Source organism: Carassius auratus, chromosome 44 (genome assembly GCF_003368295.1).
Source record: "Carassius auratus strain Wakin chromosome 44, ASM336829v1, whole genome shotgun sequence".
Classification (NCBI taxonomy): Eukaryota; Metazoa; Chordata; class Actinopteri; order Cypriniformes; family Cyprinidae; genus Carassius; species Carassius auratus.
Genome location: NC_039286.1, coordinates 13,685,013 through 13,703,970, shown reverse-complemented (window position 1 = coordinate 13,703,970; position 18,958 = coordinate 13,685,013). Strand labels below are relative to the sequence as shown.

The following is an 18,958-nucleotide window of genomic DNA, read 5'->3' as shown; positions in this document are numbered from 1 at the left end:
GACTCAAATGATTCGCGAACCGCTCCGAACTCCCGAACTGACTCAAATGATTCGTGATCCCCATAACTGACTCAAATGATTCGCGATCCCGCTACGAACTCCCGAACTGATTCAAATAATTCGCGATCCCCAAACTGACTAAAATGATTCGCGATCCCGCTCCGAACTCCCGAATTGACTCAAATGATTCGCGAACCCGCTCCGAACTCTGACATATTCTAATATAAATGTAATTTAAAAAAATAAGTTAATAATTTTCGATTTTCAAATATTGCACCTGTCAAACATAGTTAACCACTTTTAAAAAGCGTGAGGATACGTAACAACTTTGTTTTGTGTCAGAACTTTCACACTTTCATTCATAAATTCACTCCGATTGAATCACGGAAATGGAACTTGCTGTATAAAGCAGAATGTCACGGAATTCGGCCATTTTTGAATGAATAAATCAAAAGTAGAGCATTTAATCAAATCTCGATATGGACTGCTGCAATATTAAAGGTGTTCAGTACCGTCGCTCCCAGAGGGGGCACCATCCCAGTTGCTCAAAAAAAAAAACTTCCTCCATTCTCCCATCAGCGCTCGCGACCCTTCGCACCTCGTGTTAGCGGTTGAATGTTCATGATTGATGGATGAACATCTATACCTGGGTAGAGTACATCAGCAATCCAGCGAAGAGAAAAGAAAACTAAAATATATATTATATTTATTGATATTACACTTTCAGGTCTTTGAATTTCACTGTACTTTAATTTATGCTTTCATTTGTGTGCTTCAGGATCTAGATGATGACAACACCGGCCCTCCTGCTAACGGTGGAACCCCCGCTGTCTGGGACGGCTCAGGACACCCTTCCAAAAAAGACGACACGACTGATGAGACCCTTCCACCGTACAAACCAGCTGACCAGAATGATGTCGAAGCTAACTATACTAACGTAGCCTGTGAAGAAAGTTTTGTGTCCAAACCCATGTTGGTCTAAAGCTGAAGGCCGTGCCTGTGATTTGCACTGCCACCGTCCTGCCCAGCCGCGGACCCCCGTTACAGCACAGCCGACTATACTCCACGGCTCGGGCACAAACACATCCACAACACCCCAGCCCGGTCACGTTCCTTTCACATGTGGCTAACAGATATTTGAACCTATTCTCATGGTTTTGTGGATGGTCCAGATCAGATTTTGGAATCTTGATAAGTTTTTAGAACTTTATTCAAGCAAACTTTGATTCGCAGTTAATGGTAAAACAAATCCATGAGAAATGGTCATTATTCACTATTGAGATGCTATGTTACGTATATTTTACTCCTGGTTATGTGAAAAACATTCACAGCAAACATAGTCAGAAAAACATTTAATTTTCCTACAAGGTCTAAAGATAAGAATTAACTTTCAGTATTTTAAAATACACTGCATATACTATCAAACGTTGCTTCTGTTTCTGATCTGTTTTTTTTGTTTTGCGATCTCGGTGTAGTGCTCTTCTAAGCTTTAGCTTTCGTCAGTTTTGTGCGTTATCTTCTGTGATGAGGGAAAAAGTCTTGTGGTATATGCACTGTATTTTACATACAGCAAAAATGTATTTTTATATTTTATATTTGATGTCATTTTGATCGATTATATCACCTAAAAACAGATGTATGCATTATTTTCTTATTTTCGTTTCTTTGGTTGTTTGGTGCGTTCATTGTTTTTAAAAGTACCAAATAAGTTATGTAAATAATATAAGAAAAATATATATATAGCCAGTCTAACGTGTTAAAAAAAATTAAAAACACAATTCCAAAAAATACCAGTGGGGTGCAAAATGAAAAAGTATACACTTTCTTAAACTTTCTTTTAACGGGTATTACTTAATTCAAATGCTGATGTTTTTCTTCTTGATCCGTGTGGATTTTGTTACTGTATAATCTGCATGGCATGGTTGGTTGCTTTCCTAAATACAGTGGGCACCTGTCGCAACCTTTCCTCGCTCCCCTTTTTCTGGCCATAAGAAGAACAATATGCATATGGAGATGTTGAAGACGACGGGAGGTTTGTTTTGTTTTCTGCCTTCTGAAGCTAAACATTAATGTTAAAGATCTCATGAAATCTCTGGATGAGCACAGTTTTCTTTCTGTGTTGGCATTTCCAATTACAACTTCATTTTAGAAGGTGAAAAAAACATAAAAGATCCCATCCATTTAAAACTAGTCAATGGGCTTTAGGTACATCACATGAATTGTTGCTAGTCAAGGCTGGTTGTGTTGTGGGCGGGGCATTCTCATTCTAGAGAGCATTTGATTGGACAAAACTTTTAGTGCGGTAAAACAGTAATAACTTTTCTATTTTAATATTTATTAACATGTATTTTTATTCCAGTGATGTTAAAGCTGAGTTTTCAGCATTATTACTCCAGTCTTCAATGTCACATTATCTTTCAGAAATCATTCTAAAATGCATTCTAATATTCTTTTTTATCAATGTTGTTAACTGCTTAATATTTTATAGTGTTACATTTCCATTATGAAGACATTTTATAATGTTGAAAATATATGTATTTTAAATTAATGTTGTTCAATGATTTTTCTATTCATCAAATAGTCCTGAAATAAAAATGATGGTTTTCACAAAAACATTAAGCAGCACAAACGTTTTTTCAACATTGATAATAATAAGAACCGTCATTAATAACTGAACAGCAAATCCGCATATTCAAATGATTTCTGTAGGATCATGTGACACTGAAAACTGGAGTAATTATGCTGAAAATTCAGCTTTGCATCAAAATATATGACACTTTCAAATTTATTAAAACTGAATATTCCGCAATATTACTGTTTTTACTGTATTTTGATCAAATAAATGGAGCCTTACTGAAAATGGACTTAATGTATTAGTTTCAAAGTCAATAGACATGAATTGAAAGCCAGAACAATCTGATTTCGATTCTAAGTGATGTTTAATAATATACAAATGCCCTGCGTATCACTGATTTCTTCTTGGCCACATCACTTCAATCGTGTCTGTTTGGTCAAATGTTATCATTATTCCTCTTATTCCTATATTTTTTCTTGAAAAGAAGTGTCAGATTTGATCGCAAAAATTAGATAATCTTGACGTCCTCCTTCTTAAAGGAACAGTTCATTCAAAACTCACTTATGTTCCAAACCTGCATGATGAGCTGATTTGAAGAATGTGCACTCTTTATTATTGACAGACTGAAATTTAAGGTATATCCACTGAAATTCCTGCCGGTTTTGGTCACCGTTTACTTTCAGTGTATAAAAACGAGCAGCTAACATGTCCTTTTGTGTTCCACAGACAAAGAAAGTTATACAGTTTTTGAAAGACATGATTTTTGGATGAGCTATTTCTTTAAGAGACAGGTCTTTTTTTCTTTCCCCACTGGCCTTTTCACTGGTTCTTGGATGGCATGGCAACTAATTCCATCACTGATCATGTCTTTCACTTTTGAATGTAATCTTTGCACATCCACTTAAAGCTGTCAATAGATCATTGTGTCATAGTGTCTCATTACATTGTTGTAATTGTGCCAAAGAACTCATATCAAAACCATAGTGATGCAATCAACTAAAGAATCGCTAACAGGTTACAGAAGTCCTAAATGTAACGAACGGACAGCTTTTTTAACGGTCACCTGGAGCAGAAACATGCACATTCACAAAGAACATAAAATGCAGGATCTTTAGATGGGTGAATGGATGAATAGATGAGCAGGCACCATGACAAACACAGACGGATCGATGGATGGACGGTACAGTTCACCTAGATGAATTAACAAGCCCTCCTCAGTCTTGATTAGCCATCGAACACATTCTGGCCTGTTGGACATCGCAGAAAACTTTGATTCTCGACATGACATGACAATCTTTCACCTGTCGTCTCGGTATAGCTGAGTTGTGGTCTCGTCACTGTTTCTGATTAAGGGAATGTACGTCTGCATGCTGCATGAGATTTGAGGTTCGCTTATGTTATTCTCACGCCTCAAACGGGCCGTCTTCACGCAATCGTCATTCGCTTAAATGGTACAGTATTAGACAATCACTGTATGTTATACACTCATCCTTAAGGGTTTTAAACTGTGATTCAAGTTACATTTTTAAAAATGTTTTATTTATTTTTCTGTATTTCTCAGTGTTTTTCAAAGGTTTCTGTCTTGCAAGCATTATGTATTGTTTTAAATAACAGGCTATTTAAGTTTTAATGCCATTTTGCCAATTTTTTTAAAAGACAATCAAAGGTGTTTGGAATGGTAAATGGATTGTTTTAGGCAAAAGTGAAATTTCTGTCGTAATTTACTCCCTCTTGTGTTGTTCAAACCTGACTTTTTCCTCTTCTGTGCAACACAGAAGGAGATATTTTGAACGCTGTTTTGTTAATACGATGAAAGTCAGTGTGGTCCAAAACAACAGAAGAAATCATTCATGCTCATGTTTAGAATGACGTGAGGGAGAGTAAATAAAAAACAGGATTTCCATTTTCCAATGAATGATCTCTTTAACAAAATAGAGGCCCTCTAAAATTAGTCTTTGGTTACTGAACGACTCTTGTCATTCATCAAATGTACTCTCCAGCAAAACGAACACACTTTATTTGACATATGTTTATACATCATCACAAATCATATCAGAGACCGTTTCAAAGTCATCTAGCACGTGCTAGCTCGCTCGCACACTGCCCTGTCATCGTCAAGCCAGATGTGCCTTTGTTACTGTGTTTTGAGCCATTTTACTGACAGATTTGTTTTGCTGAGACAAAAAAGGAAATCATTGACTGTATAGACCGCCCAGTGGGGAGAATTGGGACTCTTTTATTTCTAACGTTCATTTTTGCATTCTATTTCTCATTATTTTATATGCATAAGCAACTTGTTCTCTGTTTTATGGTTCATTGTGATGTCTAATAAACTATAAGCCAAAGCTCCTGTTGTGAGGTGAGTTTGTAATGTTTAGTAATGGTGATTCTGTTTCATGTTGTTGTTCTAAAATCCCGGTTTAATTTTCTGCAGTTTGTGGGATGTTATCAAATGCCAAAAAAGTGTTTGGCATCGCCTTATTGATTTACCACCTGAGAGACCTTCACAAGATCTGGTTTAACTCCTGAACTCTGAAAATGTCAGACCCTGAAGCCAAACATTATCTGCTGTCTAAACTTTAAGCAGGACTTTTTTAGGTAAATATTAATTTAGATGCCTTTTAGAGCCTCTGAAATACTCTCGTTCTGTTCGTATGTCCGGGTAGACTATGAAAGCCATTTGAAAGACATCTTAATTTTCTTGATGTCCTGCATTGTTAATGTATATATTTTATTCACCCTTCACAAAGAACCCATTATTTACTATTGCTATTTCTGACAACCCACAATGCTTTCACACAGCTTTCAAATTATGTAATAAAAAGATAATAATAATCATGACCGACTGCTGTAGCACCTCAGTTCATGCGGCATGTGAACTGTCCATCTCTTCCTCTTTACTGATATTTATAGCACAAAATAAACCTGAGTGAACATTAGAATATGTTGCTTCAACCGCAGAAACATGTCGATGCATACCATTTTTCAAGTCTATTAACACTCCTGTTTGGTTTTGTTTGTCGGACAATACGGTGAATTCATCGCTCTGATTGGTCAGATCGCTTGTCAATCAAACTTATGGACAACAATGATTTGCTGTCAAAAGTTTTGATGCCTTGGAATGGAAACTTCACTTGTCTGTGCAAAGTTGTTGGATAAAAGCTCAAATAAATGACAGATGGTGGTGATGCTGCTGCTGTCTAAGATCTTTTCACGGCTGTGAGGTCGGAGAATAACACAAGTGATGAATAGAAATTGCATGACTTTTTAATATTTAAAATAGGTAATGAACATTATTTCATTGAGGTATTTTGCCTAAGGCTGCTCTTAACTAAGTTGGTCAATTAATTTTTTTTATTTTTTAACTAATGTAACTAATTTCAGTAATTATTTAGACCTATTTAGAGTTTAAGGTCATTATACCTGACGGCTAAAATTATTTGTAGCCTACCATAAAATGGATAAAATGTATTCCAAAATATTAAAGCAATGATATTGCTTTGATTTTATTTCTACTTTTGTTGTTTAAAAATAAAAAAATAAAACTTCACAGCCAGTGATCACCATGCATTTTCCGTGTATGGAAAACAACTTTGACATTCTGATAATAACTCCTTTTGTGTATCACAGAGGAAAAGGCGTACATGTTTTGAATGACATTTCCAGAGAGCAAATTTTCAGCTAAAAGCAAATGATCTGCACAAAGCGTGACTTCATAGGACCAAACCATGCCTTTTCTGCATTCTTTTGTACTTTAACCTAATAATCAGATACAAAATTATTTATTATTTTACTGGAATATCCATTTATTATTTACAATAATAATTAAATAAAAGCATTAAAAGAATTATAAAATGTATAATAAATGATATAACTATAAAATGAATATGTAAATTCCATTATTTTATGCTAACACCTTTTTTTAAACCACAATAATCATGCAACTTGTATCAAAGATATTATTACTGGAATATTCGTTTAAAATCCACTTTTTTACCAGGCTATATGTGTGTCTACTAACTTTGCACATCTTGACTTTGCGATATTTGCCCACTCTTCTTTGCAGAACGGCTCAAGTTCGCTTCAGTTTGATGGTAAGGGTTAGTGGACTGTAGTCTTTCCACAGATTTTCAAAGGCGTTTAAGTCTGGGCTCTGACAAGGTCATGCAACATTCATCTTTTACTCCTTCAGTCACTGTGTGTCAGTTTTGCTGTGTTTTGGGTCTTTGTCATGTTGGAAAGTAAACCTTCTTCCCATTAACAACTTTCTGGCAGATGGCAGCAGATTTTCCTCAAGAATTTGATGGCATTTTGCCACATCCATTTTTCTTTCTGTCCTGACAAGTGCTCCAGTCCCTGCTGCAGAGAAACACCTCAGAACAGAATAATACCACCTCCATGCTTTACTGCAGAAATGCTGTTATTGGGATGGTGAGCTGTATTGGATTTTTTTTTCATCTGCCTCATAATCTTCAAGGTCATGACTGCATGTGGCCTTTCTTGAGGAGTGGCTTTTTTCATGCCACCCTCCCATACAAGCCACACGCACACAATGATCTCTCTTTGTCATCATTTCCTGCAGCTGCTTCAGAGCTGCTGTAGGTCTCTTGGTCTCCTCTCTGACCAGTTTCCTCCGGCTCTTTCATCCAGTTTAGAGCAACATCCTGATCCAGGGAGGCTCTGTCCCAGCTAGAAATTTTCAAATGTTCTGGGAATGTTTTCAGCGGCAAGTTTTATTTTAGTTCCTAGAATGTTCTTTTAAAAGTTAGGATAACATTCTCTAAAAACATTCTAAAAATGTCTATTGATAACATTGTTAGAACATTATCCTCTAACATTCTTATAAAGCTTCCCATCACACTAGATGGGGCTCAGAAGTCAAATGTTGGAATTCTTGAAATTATATGCTTTATATTCAGCTGGGTTTCAGGCTGTTGACCCATTGAGTCACTTTAATAAATAATATGCAACGAACACCATACATTAGGTTTGGTGAAACCATCTAACAAGACTACATATGCAGCGATGTCTTATTCATCAGCAAGCAACCAGCATCATGCACATGTCCTCTTGCTGTTTTGACCATAATAAAGATTACAGCAGCTAAAGAACTACACTGACAAGGCAAGTGTGAAATTGCACAACTAAAGCCAACACTTATCACCATTATGGTGACATCAAATCAAACTATTACTTTGAAACAGACATCAACATCTAAACCTCTGCTTAAATCTTAATTAGAATGTTAGGGGATACTGTTCTAATAATGTTATTAATAAACATTTTTAGAATGTTTTTAGAGAACGTTATCCTATCTTTTGAGAGAACATTCTGGGAACAAAAACAAAACTACAAGCAAAAAACATTGTTAGAATGATGGTAATGTTCTTAGAACATTTTTAGAACAAAAATATTCTAGCTGGGGTTGTACCAAATACCTTCCACTTCTTAATAATAGACTCCACTTTCACTTTTTTTTTTCAAAAAGATCCTTTTTCCAACTTAGCAATTCTCAGTGTTGCCAATTGGTCTCAGTGTTGCTACATGAACACTGTTGCCGCGGGTTGTTTTTAATGTCCGTGGTTTTTATAGACCCCAATAACGTGATATTTAGCCCTTAAAATTCAAATTTTACCTGGGGGACCCCACTGTCATTCTTTTCTATACCCACTGTCTATAAATATATAAAGAATTTGGTTCAAAATGCGATAAAAATAATCTTTATTGAGTTTCTGCCAAAAACAGCATTGTATCTGGTCGGTCTTGAGAAGTAAATTTTTTATTTTATGCAAAATTATTAGGTCATGTTTCCTCCCTTTTATTCCAAACAATGACAAATGCCAGTCTCCCTTTTTTTTGCAAAATGTGATATATCCGCTCAACCAATCACAGCGCACCATTCGACGCACTATAGACAGTAATGGTGGCACTCTTAATACACCCGGCATCCGAGTTTTTCTCATCTACTTTGTACTTTGTGATCAACAAAAAAGGGCTGACCTGCTCACAAACACTTTACACTATTAGTCTGTTTACAAAATGTTGAGAAGACACTGTGTTCAGGGATACCACAGAAATACAATTTTTTTTGTGTGCATGGCTTTAATCTTTAAAACATCAGGTTTTTTGTGCTTGTATGTGATATATACCTTGTGCAGCTTTAGGTTTCAAGGTAAAGCATATAACGTTAACTGTCTTACTGAATTGCACTAGTTAACTAAATGAATGTAACATGGCAAAGATGCAACTTTTGGAAGTTGAATGTAAGGCACATGTCATTTTGGAATTTCTGTGGTCTAATGTGATGTTGTTTGTGTTCTTGTTAATGAAGACATTTTTTTTTTTTTTTTTGCTAAAATTAATTTATAGCATTAACAAGATGACCCGTTATATTCATTTTGGAAGTAATGACTTTTGATTACTGATTTTTAGACCAGTGCCTGTATATAAGATTAGTATTGGTAGTCTACAGACTACAGAGGGTAGTCCGGACTGCTGAGCGAATCATCGGTTCAACTCTCCCATCTATTCAAGAACTGTACTTATCCAGAGTGAGAAAAAGGTCTGTCAAAATCACTCTGGACCCCTCACATCCAGCACACTCCCTCTTTGAACTGTTGCCATCTGGTCGACGCTACAGAGCACTGAGCACTAGAACGACCAGACACAGGACCAGTTTCTTCCCTCAGGCAATCCATCTTATGAACAGCTGACAATAATGGCGAACACACTACACTTTATATTTATATACACACACACTTTATTTATCTAACACACATACTTAGTATACACTTAAATTTTTGCACACAATATATATGTACATACATAACTTCACTTTGTAACATACCTGCCTACAATTGTCATTTGTATATTGTCATTCACTGTCTACATATTTGTATTTTTTATTCTTTTATTATGTGTTTTATGTTCTGTCGCTGTCATTCTGTTGTACTGCGGAGCTTCTGTCACGAAAACAAATTCCTCGTATGTGTAAACATACCTGGCAATAAAGCTCATTCTGATTCTGATTCTGATTCTGATTGACCAAGGATGTCATATACAGTATGGATCATCTTACTGTGTAAGATGGGAGGTAACTTTTACATTGATTCAATGGATTTATTGTAATTTGAGAAAAAAAAATTATCATAGACTCATTGCATTTTGGGGAACATAAAAACATATATTAGTCGCACTGGACTATATATCGCATTCTTTTAGAACCAAGAACCAAGAGAAAACATTACCGTGTACAGCCGCGAGAGGGCGCTCTATGTTCTCAGTGTAGACTACAGGAGTAACCCCAGAGTGCAGTCTGGACGATGGGGCGGGGCGACACTTCGAGGCGGAGCGACACGTGTCGCCCCGCCCATATTTGTTTTCCCCGCCTTTGACATTTTCCTCCGAGCCAGCAGGGGGCAGTTTGCGTTGAAACAAACAGAACGGTGGCAACTACAGCAGCAGAGTAATAACGCTATTCCGTTGATTGCTTGAGGTGAGTAAAGGTGGTTGTGTAAATATCTTATAATATGAAATGCGATGTTCGATCATTTATTTATCCATGGTACGTTCAATTTGAATAATTATTGTTAATAATTGTTATAAATTGCTCATTTTATTGTTCTTTGTGGATTGTAACAATACACTCTGTACATGGCTTTAGTTCATAGGTTCGATTTTACAGAGGTATGGCATCACATTTGTCAAGTTATTTGAACAGACATGCATGATTTTGTGTGTATATTATTATTATTTTTTTTTTTTTTCAGGATGACATGATCAGGTGGTGGTGGTGTTCTGTTCTCCTGGACAGCTTTACTCCGCAAATGTATGTAGCTGTTTGAATGTTGCTACATGAAACATTACTCTGTACTATATCTAGCAATATACCTACCTCTTGACATTTGTTCTTTTAGAGCTCAACCACTGAGGAGAACTTCACCATTCACCATGTCTTCAGGCAGAGTCCAGCAAAGCAGGTTATTTGTGCACATACATTCATTAAGAACTAATAATTACATATGTGTGTACATGCAGAGGTATTTTAGTTATTACAGCTACATAGTTGTTCAGATGTGAAATTGGTATTATGTACAAGTACTATATTGGTCAATACTGTGGATTATTTAATATATAACTATCAGTTAACATCAGCATCAAAGACATTTAAAAACATTTCAGCTTAATTCATTTTCAGACAGCAGCAAGTTTTTTAAATAACTTCTGTTTGCGATCTAATGTGGATTTTGTTCACCATATAAGATAGAAATATTTATATTCAATGTAAAAGATCTTCATGTGGATCATGTATACAAATATATACAAATATCTCACTGGATTATTACAATTAATGGCAAAATGAATGTGTGGAAATGTAAACTAATATATCCTACTGACACACAACAGCAAAATATATAAATAATTGGCTTAAAACAGTTTTTTTTCAATGTGAAAATACTAACACTAATACTTCTGCACAGTACTGTATATATTAACATTTTATTATATTATAATAAAATAGTGTTATTATAAAAGAATGAGTATGCAGTTGTGACAACAATCTATAGAGTTTTTAATGAGAGTTTGTTTAAAGCAAGGTTGTCTGTAGTCAGTGTTTATATAATGTTTAATAACTTTTATATACATATATAAATAAACCTATGTATGTTTTTGATTCAACAGCTTCCACTGGAAATCCTCAGGGAAGTTATTTTGTCGGCGGGTGACTCTGCATATTTGACACTTTCTCTGGTTTGCAGATGGTTTAGGGATGTGCTCCGAAGTTTTTCGGAAAGCGGCACAGTTTGCCTGGCTAGAGAGTAAGATTTCCCCGTTTAATGCTCATTCTCCAATTGAATTTTGTAGTAGAAGGCTGTTAAACTTTTTTTGTATTATTATTATTATTATCTTTCATGTATTTTGTCTTTACACTATAAGTTGTGGCCAACTGGAAGAATTGTCCTCCTGTCTCCTGACCGGAACGAGTTCAGACGGATGTACAGCATCAGGGAACACTTGCAGTGCAGAGCCCTTTTCAAGTTTAACCCAGGGTACAGGGAAGAGACCGGCGTGGTGATCTTCTGGGCTTTTGTTTACACAGGATTTTGTTCCAAGGACTGTTTTTTTTTTTTTTTTTTTTTTTTTTTTTTTTTTGCGGCATGAAACACATTTGTGTGTTAAGTTCATTGAAGGGAAATAGAGAATGGGCTGAGATCAACTGGTTTTGATTATTAATTGATGTAATTTAAAGTTAAACTTTGCACTGTATAATGTTTTAATAAAAAAGCTATGGAAAACACATGCATGACAACAGGTTTCAGTCATTTACATCAGTCTATCATTCTTTAAGGTTTCTCATATTTGATGATAACATGATTTGCTATGCATTGCTCATAATGGATTCTTAGTTTAGTTGTGACAGGATTGTGAGGATTAATGAGGTTTTCAGTAGTGCAGTTCAGAAAACAAATAACAGAAAGTAACAAGTGTTTTTGGGCAAGTTCATTAGAACCTGTATTGTTCCTTCCTTGCAAAAAGTAACCATGGATTTATTGTAGTAAAAATATTTGTTGGCACATTAATTACTGTGAGCTGTAATTATAAAAACACCATAGTTTTACTATAGTTACTGTAGCAGAACCATAGTAAATTTTCGTAGGGGCCAAGGGAATGTTCAGAATATTATTGGTGACGTTCAGAGACTGGTGACAATTTGCTACACACACACACATATATATATATATATATATATATATATATATATATATATATATATATACACACACACACATATATATGTATGTATATATTATTTGAATATATAAATCAAGGTACTCCATGACTATCTACGTAACCATACTTCGCATAATATTGCCGTGTCATTTTCAAACCAGCGAGTAATGGCGAGGTAGCGTCTACACTACAGCCATTGAGGGAGTAGACCATTTATTTTTATTCTGTTCGTCGTAATCCAAAACTCTTTGTATTTATACGGGATGTTGTGGAAATGCAACAATGAATGCAAAAACACAACATGTATATTCACTTTTTAATTTTATTAAAAGTTTATTCATCTTAGTGTCTACTTCCGCATTCCAATCCTGCTAATAGCGTCATAATTCTCTATACCAATAAGCTGTAAAATCGTCACTCATCTGTACACCAATAAGCTCATCTTAATCATAAACCAATAACCGCTGAGGTGGGCGGGGCGACACGTGTCGCTCCGCCCCAACGTGTCGCCCCGCCCCATCGTCCAGACTGCACTCTGGGATACTTGGACTACAGAGCACTGAGCAGCATAGAGCGCCCTCTCGCGGCTGTACACGGTAATGTTTTCTCTTGTTTCATTTCTTTTGGTTCATGTCAAATTAATTTTGATAAGTCGCACCTGACTATAAGTCGCAGGACCAGCCAAACTATGAAAAAAAGTGCGACTTATATTCCAGAAAATACGGTATTGCATTTTGGAACCAAATTCTTCATATATATATATATATATATATATATATATATATATATATATATACACACACACACATACACATAGGCGTATTGGTTTTTATACTGTACAAACTGTATATTCTATGGCCCTACACCAACCCTACACCTAACCCTAACCCTCACAGGAAACTTTGTGCATTTTTACTTTCTCAAAAAACTCATTCTGTATGGTTTTTAAGCGTTTTGAAAAATGGGGACATGGGTTATGTCTTTATAAGTCACCCTCTCCTTGTAATACCTGTGTCATACCCATGTCATTATACAGAGTTGTGTCCTGATATGTCACAAAAACAAGAGCACACACACACACATATATATGTATAAAGTATATGTTATTAGTAGTTGTAGTGTAGGTTTTGTAATCACATTTTTTTTAGCTTAATTTTATATCATTAATTATGGTAGGAAGACTGTAGTTACCGTAGTGTGTGTTTCCATGGAAAATCGCCTGGGTGTTTTCTTACAGCCCTACTTCTTCTGATCACAAGAAAAGACCCAGCCCAGGTAGCTTGATGAAATTTAAAACCATTCACCATAGAGAATGCAATTACCTAAATGAGAACTAGTCCCCTGTTGTCTTTGATTAATATGCTAATTCCATTGCAAAGACATCAACTATTGCAGTCTGCCATTCGGGTCATTTGTATGCCTCACGACGCCCCGAAGAAGCTGCCGATTGCTTGAGTCAGACACTGTTTGCCATTTGTTGCCCACCAAAAGGCTGCCTGATTCATTAGCAACACGTACTCTGTGTTGATATCCATTAACTCTTCATAGCATTCTCTGTAATTGAAACCCAACCGGCCTCAACACCGTACAACGACTTTACATCACTTGCACGAGAATATAATGAATACATTGCTAATTTGTCCTCTCAAGCACTCGTGTACCGCTCCGGCGTCATAATGAGTCAGTTCCAGCTCGGCTCGCGACTTGCGACTTTTTTTAAACGACGTAGCCTCCTTAAGCACCTGTCACCCCACATTCGTTAGCCCTTTCCTTAATGAGTTGGATCTCAAGGCTCTGTCGCTGATGAGATACAAGCTGAGTGTGGCGATTGTTCGGTGTCAGAGCCTGTTAAGTCAGATGTGGGTGTGTGGGGATGCGACTGGGGCCATGATTAAATGTTGATGGCAATGATGTGCAATCAGCGATTAAAAACGGGCCTTTCACTGACGGCTAATGCTCGGTTTAACCTCTGACTGCCCAGACTGAGAGCTGAAGAGGGAGGGAGAGAGAACCACAGAAAAAATGCAAATACAGTGTGTGAGGTAAAAGGATGGAGGGAACATGAGTCCCTGCGAGCCATTAGTCCCTCCTGGCTATTCTTCAAACGTGTTTACTCAGCCTTTGACCTCTGTTGTGTCTAAAGAGATGACGCAGTCGCTGGGAAAGAAAGCGTGAAAAGGTGCTATACACTGGAGAGGAAGCACGTGTGAGAGAGAAACGATGGAGGACGAATGGAGGTGTGGAAAGGAGACAGCGCCTCCAGGTGGACATTACTTATACTGCAGAGAGCCTCATAAAAGAGGACAGGGCACTAGAAGTCAAAAATCTCAATGATTTTTGATGACATGCATTCAGAATATTTATGTATTTGCATAAGGGATGTATTTTTATTTTTTTTTATCTAAGGAAGAGAAACTGCTCTGTTTATTAAGAACCAAAGATATACTAAAACTAAATTTAAAATGGCACAGAAAAAATGTGTAGAAACAAACTGAAATTGCTAATAAATTTTGCAAACAACAAAGAAACTGTAACACGTTGAATTAAACTTGACATTTTGAAGTATTTTATTGTAAAACATACTCCAATAATCTGTTTTATGTACAACTTTTTTACAGTGTATTAATTTAAATTAATTAAAATTAATTTGACATAAATAATAAAATAATTAGATGATCAAACTTAAAATATAAAATTTGCCTTGCCTTGGCAACTTAAAATTAAATGTTTGAGTATAAAAATAAAAGAAAACTATGTATTAAAAAAAGAAGAAGAAGAGATGGAAAATATTCACAAAAAAATAACTCAGAGAATAAGAAAATAAAAGTGAATTCAAAGTAATAAATACTATAATAATATAGAAATAACCTTTGGCGGTCATAAATAAATATCCATACAGTATTTCTGAGATAATAATGGCACTTGTTAAATTAAATATGCAATATAGTAAGGTCATGTGACAGCAATGTAGGATGATATTGACCAAAGCATTGCATATTTGTAATAAACAGTAGTCAGTATACAGTCTATGGAGTTATGGTGACCATATGTCCTCTTTTTCCCGGACACATCCTGGACGGGATTCGAAAATTGCCTAAAATGTCCGGGTTTTGGCTTTGTTCTCCTACTGTTTGAGGAAAAGAAGACATTTGGTCATCTTAATGATGTAAATAGTACGCTAGTTTTTCGTTCTGAACATAGGCTATGTCTCATTTTTCTCCTTTGTATAATATTGAACCATGAATTCAGGCACAAACAAAGATCTAGATTCACAAAACACTGGAAAACTGAAGACTCGGTTACTGATGTGACACAATTATAAGGTCGCACATTAAAATGTAGCTGGTATTTATCAAAAGCTTCGCTGTGTAACACAGGCCATGACTAATATCCTTCTGTTGTCACTTGATTTGTTTCTTGTGCATCTTTATTACAGCTGTTTAAAAAATATGCCCTCGTTCTTCATTTATAATGACTGAAGAAGACATAATTACAGTGAATATAGCTCACTGGTGTTTATGGTGCATTCTGGGAAGTAAGTTACTGTTTAAAAGTAAACCGGACTGATTTTGACAAATCACTGTACTTACTGAAGTACAATACACTGTACTTACTGAACACCTTCTCTTTACAGCAAATGTAAATCTCAAACAGAAATGTCATTTCCCAGATGTTTTATCCAACATAATGTAGCCCATATGTGGTAACAAAATATTGCATCAGACCACTAAACCAGTCCTTCATTAAAAACAGCCCAGCTGTGAGAAATTTCTGCAATCAGTGAGTGATAATAGGCCTCCTACCACAAGCAGAAACCAGAAGCTGTGTTATTTGTGATGCTTTCCTTATGGCTGCAGATGTTCATAAGCAAAATGCTGCGTTTAATTCAAGTCATTGATGTGAATGAATATGTGCAATAAACCATTTCCAAGATGCTAAAGATTGCCTGCACTCTAATTGTTAAAAAAAAAAATCTATAAATATAATGCACAATGTACTGTATAATTCGAAGGAATTACTACTTTAAATAAATAATACTTTTATTCAGCAATTATGCATTAACTTGACCAAAAGTGACTGTAAATACATTTATGAGTTTTTGCTAAATGTATCAGTTTCTATTAAGAACCACAACTGTGTTCAACATTAAGAATAATTATAAAATGTTTCTTGAGCAGCAGATCAGCATAATAAAATGATTTCTGAAGGACCATGTGACACTTAAGATTGGAGTAACAATGCTGAAAATTCAGCTTTGCATCACAGGAATAAATTACATTTTAAAATATATTCAAATAGAAATAGTTATTTTACATTTAAATAATAATTTAACATATTTTTCTTTTATCAAATAGTGCAGCCTTGGTATAAAAGACATTTAAAAAATCTTACCAACCTCGAACTTTGAGTGTACTTGAGTTTGAGAGAATTATAAATTGGCACATATAAAACTAAATGTGAAAAAAAACTGAATAACATTATAAGTGGACTACAATTACTAAAATAGTATACTAAAATAGTATACTAACAATTACTAAAAGTATACTGTGAGCTCTTTAAGGAAAGTTTAGGTAGTCTAATAGTTAAGTACCATGGCTGCCAGACCAAGGAATGTCAGTTTTAATCTCAATGTGGGTGTCCTAGAAACTGGTGAGTTACTAAGGTCACATTCCTCTTTTATCACTATTGTGCCTTTGAGTGAAGCTCATAACCTCTGGGTCATAGCAGAGGGACTATCCATGCAATCAGTGTATTCTCAGTTGTTCGGTGCCAAAAGACAGACATCAAATGACAGCTGTTTGGAAAAGCTATGAGAATAGGTTACACAAATGAAAAATAAACAAATAATGGAAACACGGATTTGGACATACCAGTGCCTGTGTGGGGGAGAGAAATATTACACAGCAGCAACATGGGAGTTTCACCCATGGAAGTATTATATTACAGCATGTTGCACCAGTTAGTGTTACACAACTATTACCAGATGTTACAATGGGGTTAAACCACATCAGAAAGTTGACTGACAGCAGAAAACAGAGAAACTTTTAAAGCAGAAAATAAGGCTCAATTTAAAAATGGAAATTAGATAAATAAACCAGATAAAACAATGGTACACATGATAAATATAGTGCACTTTATTAATTTGACCTCATATTAGCTACTGATTTGTTTTTTAAAATATGAGAATATGGGGGAAATTGTACATATATAGGCATATTACTGTATATGAAAAAGGCAAATTGGTGCATACTAGAAAGTAGTCTGCAAAAAAATCCTCTGTTGAAAAAAACTGCGTATGCTGGTTAGGTATTGTTTGAAGCATGGATGATGGTTTAAACTGGTCATGTGCTGGTCCTAAGCAACTAGCTCCTACTCAGGACCAGTTTAGGACCAGCATATGACCAGCTTAAACCAGCTCATGACCAGCAGTCATGCTTCAAAACAGTTTTTTTTCAACAGGGGTTACAGGAGTTATTGTGTTTTGAAACAGCTAATTACCTAAGCTGTTCATTAGCTAGTGCAAGCTGATCATTAGCTCAATGGCACGCCACTACATTCCAAAAAGCTGCTTGACCAGTTAGGGTCAATTAACCTCTGACCTGGTTGCTGGTTTGTTGCTATTTCAAGGTAATCTACTGCACCAACATGCTCTGAACCAGCTACCATTCAAAGCATATCTCCAAGCTTAAAGGTGCTGTAGGGAACTTTTGTAAAAAAAAATATTTTTTTACATATTTATTAAACCTGTCATTATGTCCTGACAGTATAATATGAGACAGATAATCTGTTAAAAAAATCAAGCTCCTCTGGCTCCTCCCAGTGGTCCTATTGCCATTTGCAGAAAGTCATGCGCTCCCGGTAAAAAATAACCAATCAGAGCTGCGGTCCGTTACTTTGTTTGTGTTCAAAATGTAGAAAAATGTATATAATAAGCGAGTACACCATGAATCCATTTTCCAAACCGTGTTTTTGGCTTGTCCTGAATCACTAGGGTGCACCTATAATAAGTGTTTATATTCGGACTATTTTAGATTGCTTCGGGGGTACCGCGGCGGAGTAACGCAGTACCTTTGTGATTCTTCATAGACATAAACAGAGAGAAGTAGTTCCGGCTACGATGTTCTTCCGCAAGACGCAAGCAGTTCTGTTTATTAACCGCTAGAGCGTCAAAAGTTCCCTACCGCAGCTTTAAATTTCTAACAGGTTATGGTATTCTGATGACAACTAGGTTGGATTAATTTGTGATGTTGTTGGTTGGTGACCACGGTGATTACATGGCATGCACTATTAAGGACAATGTAGGGCTAATTGCTAATCAAACAGGTGTGAAAAACGCGACAAACAGACCTCGTCACAACATAATCCCGCATACCCGCAGTCCATTAAACACATTGTGCTTCTATCCTGGTTTTCATAAGTCAAAATTTAAATATGGTGCTACCCTGACTTAGGTCTATATACTTAATATGTCTGTTTATTATTTTGAGGCTCCACTCCAGTTGCGTTTCCTTCCTTATCTGTCGTTTTAACTTTGTAAATCTGTTGTCTTTAATCGATAGTGCATCGATTTGAGGTGATTTTGTTGTCATAGATCATTCGACCACTACATGTCGCCACATCTCTTGCTGATAAACTGCATTGTGCATTTAA

The 18,958-nt window shown here is 35.8% G+C and overlaps 1 protein-coding gene across 1 annotated transcript in view; it reads left to right on the top strand.

Moving 5' to 3' along the window:
• The window catches only part of LOC113062588 (nectin-2-like), a 134,021-nt gene extending 131,915 nt beyond the window's left edge, over positions 1–2,106 (top strand). Inside the window, exon 10 of the mRNA XM_026232529.1 lies at positions 779–2,106. Within this exon, the coding sequence (XP_026088314.1) occupies positions 779–982 (204 nt within the window). The 3' untranslated portion in view covers positions 983–2,106. The remainder of the gene's footprint in view (positions 1–778) is intronic.
• Positions 2,107–18,958: the final 16,852 nt, after the last annotated feature.